Source organism: Arachis ipaensis, chromosome B3 (genome assembly GCF_059453495.1).
Source record: "Arachis ipaensis isolate K30076 ecotype BB chromosome B3, ASM5945349v1, whole genome shotgun sequence".
Lineage (NCBI taxonomy): Eukaryota > Viridiplantae > Streptophyta > Magnoliopsida > Fabales > Fabaceae > Arachis > Arachis ipaensis.
The window spans coordinates 140148972-140159116 of record NC_142438.1 but is presented as its reverse complement, the minus strand read 5'-3'; the positions used below and the strand labels follow the sequence as shown (position 1 = coordinate 140159116).

General features: G+C 36.4%; 2 protein-coding genes across 2 annotated transcripts; one reads left to right on the top strand and one right to left on the bottom strand.

Moving 5' to 3' along the window:
- Positions 1-2816: 2816 nt before the first annotated feature.
- LOC107633951 (uncharacterized) lies at positions 2817-4009 on the bottom strand. Its single transcript, XM_088507655.1, has 2 exons — positions 3670-4009; positions 2817-3592 (listed from the first exon to the last, which is right to left on the bottom strand). The coding sequence occupies exons 1-2, from the start codon at positions 4007-4009 to the stop codon at positions 2817-2819; spliced, it is 1116 nt and encodes a 371-aa protein (XP_088363781.1).
- A 2132-nt stretch (positions 4010-6141) lies between these two features.
- Positions 6142-8491, top strand: LOC107631861 (uncharacterized; the record flags this gene model as incomplete). The annotated part of the gene is made up of 3 exons (XM_016335430.3): positions 6142-6550; positions 7114-7151; positions 7234-8491. Coding segments are annotated over 3 exons (1161 nt in total), but the record flags the coding sequence as incomplete, so codon positions are not given.
- Between the last annotated feature and the right edge of the window lie 1654 nt (positions 8492-10145).

Genomic DNA, 10145 nt, shown 5'->3' with positions numbered 1-10145 from the left:
TTAGATGGCTTTCTTGTGATGTTTTGGATGTTTTTTACCTAAAAATATTTTGGATATTTTCTTTTTATATGTTTTAGATGTTCCTTTCTCTATATTATGGATGTTTCTTTCTGCATGTTTCAGAACAATGATAGTTAGAGCTAGGACCGACAACAAAAAGCAACCTGGAGGTGGAACGTGAAGACAGCGATGGAGGGACGGAGGTCGTGGCAGTGACGATGTTCTCCGGCGCGATGTCAACAGTACTGTAACTTCTCTGACACATAAAGGACAATTCTATAGTGCATTTTGTTTGGTGTCTAACTTTTGTCTAAATTACCTTTTATAGTAATTTTAAAATATTTAATTTTTATATTTTTAAATTTAAAATTAATTATTTAACCTATTTTAATAATTAGGTATTATCTTTTAGGCATCATAGCAAATACCTAACGTAAAAGTAACTTTTGGAATGAATTGAAATTTTTTATGTTTTTTTATTTTTTTTAGCCAATTAATTAGTTGTAATGCTATTTTGTCACGTGTCGAATTATGCCACGTGTCACAATGTTATTTGTCCACGTATTATCCACTACGTCATCATTACATATGCACCAAATTGGTCTCTTACTTTGCATCAAATGACTCATTTTAGTCCCTGAAATTGAACGTCGAGTACCAAATTAGTCCCTTCATCAGTTTGTTCTCTTTTTTTATAAATTCAAAATTTTTAATATCTTTGAATACACTAATGGTGCAATTTTTACAAATGGATCTTTAGTGACACGTATCACCTCATGGTTTCTCCAGGTCAGCGCGTCATTAATGAAAAATGGGTCAGGGACTAATATGGTGCAATTTTTCAATCTCAAAGACGTAATTAATGCAATTGAAATCTTAGAGATGATTTTAGTGTACGGTGTCAATCTCAAAGACCACTTAAAAAATTTAATCGTAAAAGTGACTTTGGAACAGAAATTATTTTCTATATGGAGAAAGCAATGGTGTTTTCTTCAAATATTGGGGTTTGGGGTGATTTTTCGAATTGTGGAGCCGTCATAAATGCTAGCCAACATGCAGATCCCGTGTTGTTCACCATGCAGCTTGTGTGCTGACGTGTCATCCATGCAAGAGGCAAGAGACAAGAGGCAAGAGGCAACCATACATACAAGAGGCAACCATACATACTCAACTCATGAAGCGAATGTGCCTTCATCCAAGCAGCACGCAGGCTGCGTGTTGGTGGCGCTCCGCCATGTGTCCACCATGTAGCAGCATGTGGGACGCGTGTTGCCCCGTGTCGGCATACAGGAGGCAGGCCCCCCTCCGGGAACAAGCGTCATTAATCGTGAGAGGGGAGGTTGGTAGCGCGCCCGGCTACATTAAGAGGGTGGCGGAGCTCATTTCTCATGTATTGTTGAGAGGTGGTGGGGTTGGAGGTTTATGGTTGCCTTCCATTGTTGAGGGAGATGAGGGTGGGGTTTTCACTCATTGAGACTTAGGATTTTGAATTAGTTTTAAGGTTGAGAGTGAGATTAGAATACTCAAAATGGTACGTAATTATACGTCTCCTGAAGATCATGTAGTCAATTATTTGGGACATCCTAATTATGTAAATTTGTTATTTTTGTTTAATTTATTAGTATTTACTTGGTTAGCATTAATTTAGTAGTTTATTATTATTTATTTAGGTATTACTATTCTAAGTGTAATGTTAAATATTAATATAAATTATAATTAATGTTAATTTTTTTCGAAATTAATATATATATTTTATTATTTATTAGAATATGGTATTTTATATTTTATAAACCTATATTTTGCTAGCCAATAATATATAATTATATGTTACAGTGAAACTAACAAAGAATATAGATGTGAGTAATAAGAAATTTGAATTTTTGTAATTGTTATTTATTTTATTTTCTGTTAAAAGAAGTTATCAATTTATTCGTATTGCTATTTATTAAACTAATTCCTTTTGTGGTTGAACTTTATCAGGTTAATAGGAATCTTTTGCTCCGTAAGCTTGACCAACCAGAGACATGGCATTCGAATGTTAAGCAAGCCTTACGGACCACCGGATTTTATCAGCTCTCGAGAGTTGGATGTTAGCGCAGCACGCAATAACATGGCGACATGGAAGTCGCTCCACCTGAAAATGCTCACAGTCACACCTCTGTCGCGCAAGATCAACAACTAACACTTTTCCACTAGACATTTCGCGCACCTCAAACACCTCATTTCTTCTATCAAACCGGTTCACAACGATGTTACCAGCGCACTGCATGTTTGCCTCTATTTTCTGAGTGGAAAACTTAGAGAAAGTAAATCCAGCACGCTTGCACTGTTAAGCCTCGGTACTCTTCCGCGTAAACAACTCGTTCAACCGATAACATGTTTCTCGGACTAGCGCCAATATAGGAAGATTTCAAGCACCCTTCAACACCGAATTAATGCACTTAACAAGGTTCTTCGTCATGTAACCCCATCGATGTCCCTCATCAAATGCCAACACCCACTGGGGAAGATCGATGTTGTCGCACCAACGAACATATGTCTCGCCTCGTTCTTGCAACTTCCTGTAGTTGGCGTTGTACTCCTCCACTGTCCTTGAATACCCAATCTTGACCACAAGCTTTTGCAAGTGCGGAACCTTGAATTCTCTCAAGAAGTTGCTTCCAATGTGCCGAATACAAAACATCCACTATACTCTTAGAGGTTTCCAATTACCTCCACTACGATTTACTGCGGTCCAGATTGACTCATGACGATCGGAGATTATCCCCACGCCGTCTTTTCTTACAACGTGTTCATAAATTACTGAGAAAAAAGTGTCACGCATTAGCAGTCTCACCCTCTACAATGGCAAAAGCAATTGATATAATGTTTTTATTCCCATATTGCGCAACTGCAACCAAAAGACAACCTTTATATTTTCCGTATAAGTGAGTCCCGTCAACCTGAACCAGCGGCTTGCAATATTTGAAAGCTCTTATGCATGGATTGAAACTCCAGAATACCCGATGAAGTATCCTAATATCGTCTACCTCTTGACTCCCGTTATACAGTAGTCGTGTTTCTATTTGGACTTGTGAACCAGGCATCTTTTGAACCATCGCCAAGAACCACAACGGTAAAGCTTGGTAAGATTCTTCCCATCCACCAAAAATCTTGGCTATCGACTTCTGCTTTGTCAGCCAAGCCTTCCGGTAACTAATAGTGTAGTTGAATCTTGCCTGGACCTCCACAATTATAGATTTGACCTTTATGGATGGGTCAGATTCAACCAATGGCTTCATATCCTCAACAATCGTGTCCGAGTCTAACTTGGAGTGATCCTGTGAGATCGTTCCCATGGAACACGTGTGCCTCCCGTTGTATCTCTGAATCTCCCAACAGGCTTTCTTTTGTATCAAGCTGGCTCGGATAAGCCAGTCGCACCTACGTCCATAAGTCTTGCACTTTGCATAGAACATCTGTGACTCAGATTCATAAACAACGTAATCGACTCCTCTGGAGATAGTATAACTCCGAATTGCTGCAATGATTGATTTTCTTAAACCGTATTCCATTCCGATCCTAAACTCCCCATCCTCAGGATCAGCAACACCTATAAGAAAACAAATTTGTCGTTCATTGATCCGCTAAAACAAAATCAAGTAAGCATATTACCCACTGCTCACGTACCTATGTTTGCATATTCGGGAAACTCCGGTGCATGCATGGCGTCAAGATCCAAGCTACGCATAAAGGGTGGAATGCCCATCGGTTGACTAACTGCGGATGGAACCACTAAAGTTTTCGCCACAACCTCACCTCCCCCATCGTCGTCCTCGTCCTCATCACCAGCTTCGTACGTAGCTTCGAACTCCTTATCGTTATCATCGTTCATTCCCAAGTACGCCTCAACTCTGTCATCTTGTACATTTGGGTCATGTTGAACCTCATCTGCAATAATATGCTCAAACTCAACGTACAACTCAATCCTCGGGTGTTGCACCTGAGTTTGCTGGTGAATACGAAACATCCGCTAAATACTTGTTTCTCGACTATTGGCATAACCTCAAACTGTATCAGGCCGCCAAAAACGACAACCGGACTTTTGTAGAGACTGTTGGTCACCCTCTTTACAATATCAGCCTCTATGCTTTGACAAAGCCTGTACTGTAATTCCACGAACGTTATAGTGCATGGAACGACAAACAAAAACATATTCTCACACGCAAAGCTCACACCCTCATACGTATTTCGTATGACCTCACTGTTGTGGTAAATCACTATATTTGCTGTGCCCTCCATCGTACCGACCTTTGAGGAAAACACTTATCTCAGAATGAAGCAAAATGGTTACGAGCATTGCTTTTTATAGGCAGAAGACTCACCTCGCAGGTTACGTGTTGCTAAATCATCCAACCAACGTCCGCCACGCGTGCAACATGCAACCTGCGAGTTGCCTGCCACGTAGGAATCACGCATCATGCGTGTTGATGGATGACCGCCATGTGTCAACACAGAGCTTGCGTGTTGCTTCAGATTTTGGACACATGTTCAGCACGTGAGCTGCGTGCTGAGTCAGCACGTTACCTGCGTGTTGGACCTGCACCTCTGCAACGTCCACCTACCTATATATACACCAAAAACATCCATTTTCAGAAAAAACACACATCTTTATTCCATATTTAAATTCTTTAGCCAATTTGGAATGAATTTAAATTTTTATTTTATTTTTTATAGTTTTTTTTTTTGGCAGCCAACTAATAATTAGTTGTAATTGAATCATACCCTAATTGGTTACCAAATATAATTGGATAAGATATTCCTGATTCTAAATGTGTCAAACCTATTATATTACAGATACGAAATTTACAAATAGAATTTAATGTTGTAGTTTCCATTGACATATTTAAAGCTAAAGAACTTAAATTACATGTTAAGTTTGTCAAATAATTTTTTTTATAAAAATATAAAATTTAATTTTTAATATATGTTTAGTTAAATTAAAATAATAAAATTTTCACTAATAATAACTTTAATATATGTTTAGCTAAATCCTTAAAAGTTTTTTTCCTTAACAAAAAATACTCTTAAATTTGTGAGCTAAATCCTTTTAAGCAAAACTGATACTAATACGTATAAAATAAAAATTATTACAAGAAATTTGAAAAGTGACAAACTTGTGTGAGGAAGAAATCTAGGCGACGAAGAATAATTATTAGATTGGGAAATGCCATTGTCACCTAAAATCAAGGTTTAAAGTATAAGCTTCAAAGTCAGATAAAGTTTAAGTGGGGTTCTGGTGGTGGAAACGGTGCGTTTTAAAGTTGATGAAGAAGTAGGAGAGAGAGGTGGGTGGGTTCCAGCTGTGAGACTTAGGGAGTAGTAGTTGGTACTTCCGCCACCGCCGTCTCCTTTCTCCGTCGAACCCCTTTCTCCCTTCCACCACTTAATTAGGGTTTCGTCTTTTCTTCGCTCTTTCACCTTACCAATCTGTTCCGCACACAATCGCTGCCACAAGGTACCATACCATGTCATATGCTTCTCTTGCTAACATTTCAGCTACTTTCTTTTCTTCCTCTTCTCGAAAGATTTTTTCTTAAGGAAAAAAGCTTCCTGCTTTTGTTTTTGTTTGCTCTGTTGGTAGTTGATTTTATTTGAATTTACTCTTTTACACGCGGTTTTTTTTTTTTTTTTTTTTGGTTTTGTTACTGATCATTTCTTTAGCAGTTCCTACATAGGGTTGTTTTCCATGATTTCAGGGTCTGTATGATTTATTGTTTATTTGTATATTTTATTGTTTGTAATTTTGATGTTATTAGCTATTAAGTTGTTGGCTTAAAATGACAATTTGTTTAGATGAAATAGCTCTACTTTTGTATGCTGTTTCTTGTAAATGCATTTCTCTAGTCAGTTATGTTGAATGCCATCGATTTCTATTTCTGTAATGCAGGTTTTTTATTTTGGCCTTCCTACACATGTTGAAGATGAAATCTTTTTTTTTTTTTTTTTTTTTTGTGTTAACTTATGATTGGTAAGCTGGCAGCTTGCACCATGACAAATTGCAGCATAGTTTCGAAATTTTATGTTCCTGGCATGTAATTAGCGAGTTGAATGCTAAGGATAGCTTTGGTGTTGGGAGCATTCAGCATTGGCTTATAGTGATATTCTGAAAAGATAGTTAAGACGGGGTCGCTTTGTTGTGTGGCTTCAAGGCCACATGGATCAAATGCAGCCAGTAGGGACTGGTCTGTGGGCCCACATGAGCCGTACTGGCGGACGAATACAAGCTATTCACCGCCTCCATCTAGGTGGGATTTCAGATTCCAGTCCGAAGGGCTTTCATACGGTTTGCATGATGGTATTCAGCTCTATGGCTCTTCTACGTCGTCAAATGGGAAAGACAGTAGGGCGTGGGTTAGCGGCAACCACCTATATGATCTTCATTATTCCGCTTCCGATGGTACCGGGGCTTTCCTTAGTAGTCCATCTGACCTCTCTCAGGGTCCTCAGTGGACACCTCCAGCAATACAGGAAATAAGCATTAATGATTATGAAACTCCAACTAGCAGAGGTAATGCTGAAATCTCCACATTAGTTTGTTGTTTAAGTGTGCTTCTGTAAAGTTTAATGGTGGACTTGTTCTGCCATACTACACAGCTAGCGTTTTTCCCTATACATTATGCATCTAGGTATATACTTTAAAATGTTTTGTATGTCTTGTTTCATTTGCAATTTTACTATATTGAATAAATTATGTTTGAAAAATATATCTATACTCTATGTGAACATATAGTTTTTATTTTGATTATGTCTCCACGTGTCATAACCTATCTATTTTATCCTGATTTTTCCATTAGGGATTCATTTAATCATCAGAGGCCTTTTCTTTTCTTGTAAATTATGTTGTATATGAGTTTGTCGTCCTTCAAAAAATGTCATGCTTGTCTCTTGGTTCACACTCAAAGTTTCTTGGTGAAAAAATTTGTCCTGCCAGATGAACTTATGCTGTTTCACTAGTTGCTGTGAAACTTTTGAAGAGTACAATTTTTGGAACTTGTAATATTTCTTTCTGGTTGCCTTGTGGATTGTGTCTTTTGGTGACTGAACTGCTTCCTTCTCATTGGCATTCAATAGGTCCTTCACTGACCCAGATATCTTTTACACAAAACGAGGTAATTTCTTTTAATTGACGAGTGTCTGCTTAACAGTTTGTTGTCTTCTGAGAAATAGGCTAATAGGCAAAGATATATACAGGGAACTTCTGAAGATCCAGATAGTGTTGGCTCAACCTCAGCCCAGTCAGAGAGTAGTGAGTCTGAATCAACTACCAAATCACGATTGTTACAGAGGAACTTCTCTAAACACTGTTCCTTCATCTCCAAACCCATCTATCCTTTCTCGTTTCCTGACATTACTCCTGCTAGGGAAGCTTTTGATCCTGCAGTTGCAAGTTCTTCTGAGTTTGATGCTTCTAATCCACTCAGAGATGTCCAGGGATGGAGTAGTGCTAGCAGTACTCTGGATCTTTCTGAGGTTTCTGAGTTATTTGAATCCGAAACATGTAGTCGCCGGCATATCCCTTCGGATAGATCAAGGTGCAGCTTGTGTGAAAGACTTCTATCACATAGATCACCTTGGAGTACCCGACGCATTGTGAGAAGTGGAGACATGCCTACAACCGGAGTTCTTCCTTGTTGTCACGTGTTTCATGCCGAGTGTTTGGAGCAAGCAACTCCAAAGACACAGAAAAGTGATCCTCCTTGCCCTCTCTGTGTCCGATTGCCGGGTAATGGTTTTCCAAGGCTTAGACCATTTGATGAGGATGGACCCTCAAGGCCTTGGGGCTGTGTCCAGGGGGTTAATAGTGTTGAAGGGCTTGGGCATGCACCCCCACGAAACACGATGTTCTTACTCAATCGAAATTTCAGTAAAAAGAATCTTTCTTTGAAGGGGAATGTAACCAAGTAGAAAGCATATTTATTTGAAGGGAAATTCATCTGAGGAAGTAAGTGGGCTATGTTCATCACATCTTTTTGGTGGAAATTCCAGCAGAATAGGCAGCACTTGGTTGCTCAAAGGCATTTCCATTTTACTAAACCAAGTCTAGACTTGGTGGAAGCATGAAATTTTATAGGGATAAAAATGGGGTGAACCTTTTTATTGATGAGTTTGTGTAAAATTATATAGAGCTCATCTATGAAAATTTTCACCTTATTAGTACCTCGAACCAAACATAATCTGAATGTGAAACCTTCCCTAAAATTCAGAAGCTGATTGTCCCACTTTAGTCAACCGGAAATTCATGACAGATTCTTAAGCTGAGGTTTTTTGTATAGATTGATATGTTGTATCCTTTCTCCCTTGAAATTCTGATGTTGTATCTTATGTGTATTGAAATTTCAAAGTCAACTTGATATGCATATATTGCATTGTTTTCGGGGATACATTGTTGTATCTTTGAGGGCTGAGAATGGATTGATAAATACTTTATTGGTTGTTATTTTCTGATAAATATTTGGAACTTCTAATTTAAATAACTATAAACCAAAATGTAGCAAGTTACCCGTTGTGCTTTGATGCCCATTAAAATAAATGGGAAGGGTAATCCTCTTGATTATGTTCTGCATTATTAGATTTAGAATGATTCATGTTCATGTTCTCTGTTTAGTATTCAACCTTCGTTTTTCTACCATTGAAGGTTAGAAATAAGAGAAATGTTAGGGTTTATATTTTTTATTGATATTCACTGACAGTTTGAGTTAATATTTTAATTTTATGCTATTATGATTTCGGATTTAGAATTTAGTATAAAAATATTTTTATTGGTTCAGGGTTGATCAAAATAATAAATTTTGTTGCGTATATAACATTGTTTTAGAAATAAATTAGGATATGATGATTTTTAACCATCGTGTGACTTCAAAATTAGGTTACAGATTTAAATGGTGGAATCAGTTATTAATCTAATTATCTTTATATTACATTCTTAGGGTGCTTTTTTTCCCTTCCCGGAATCCTGCATTACTGGGCTGCCTTTATGCCAAATAAAGCATCATGTCTTTTTATTTTGAATAGAAGAGTTATGAGGAAAACATTGGGTTTATCAAGCTGCAGTACTTGTTTTTTGGTCTTGAGCCGAAGTACATTATTTGTGAACCAATTTGTGTACCTTGCTCAATGGGCCTTTTATTGATTGAAACTTTGAGAGGGATGGTTCTAAATTTCTAATTATAATTTATATTTATATTTTTATTTTTTCCTCCGACAAATGCACGTAATATTTTGTGTGTGTTTTTTTTAAATAAATAAAATGAAGATAACAATTATGTATAGACAAGATCTAAGAAAATTACTTTTTTTTTTCTATATTATTTATCTCGTTGAGTACTAACAAAATAAGTAAGAAATTATTAAAAAGATATTTTGTTTGCACATGAGATAAGTAGAGTATTTTGAGCTAAACATATTTAGGAGGTTTAAAATTATGCTCCTGCTATGTTTAGTCATTATCTAAAACCACAAAGAAGAGACACCAATGTCAATAAAAAGCAGCATCCAAATTATTTAAAAGTAGAGTTTTTCACAGAAAAAAAAAAAGTAAAATAGTGTAAATGTTACACCAAATTGGCATGTTAGTAATCAATGGAGGTCAATAAGTAGAATGAAACTGACCTCAGAAAAAGTGGAACCTTACACATTTATATATGTTTTCAACTAATAAATTGCCCCTTTGTTAAAAGAATCTAATAAATAAATTTATTATTATTTTTGTCTGAAAAATACAAAAAATTATAGTACAATATTATTGTGTAATTAATAATAATTATTATTTTATTTTATTTTATTTTTAGACGGAGGACTATTATATCTAATAAAGAGAAACATTGGGAATTGATTTGTACATTAATTTTTTTTAGGACTAAAATGTATGTTTTTAAAATCTTTGGGGACTGATCTGAGTAATTATTCTGTCGAAAAATGAATTGGGGACTGATTTGTCTGTCAGAGTAAAACCTTGGGATTGATCTGTGTATTAATTTTTCTTGGAGACTAAAATGTTAACTTTTAAAATTTTTAGAGACTGATTTGGGTAATTACTCATCTTAATATTTTAATATAGTTTTTTTTAAATAACTACTATATTTATTTAAAATAACTTCTTTTAA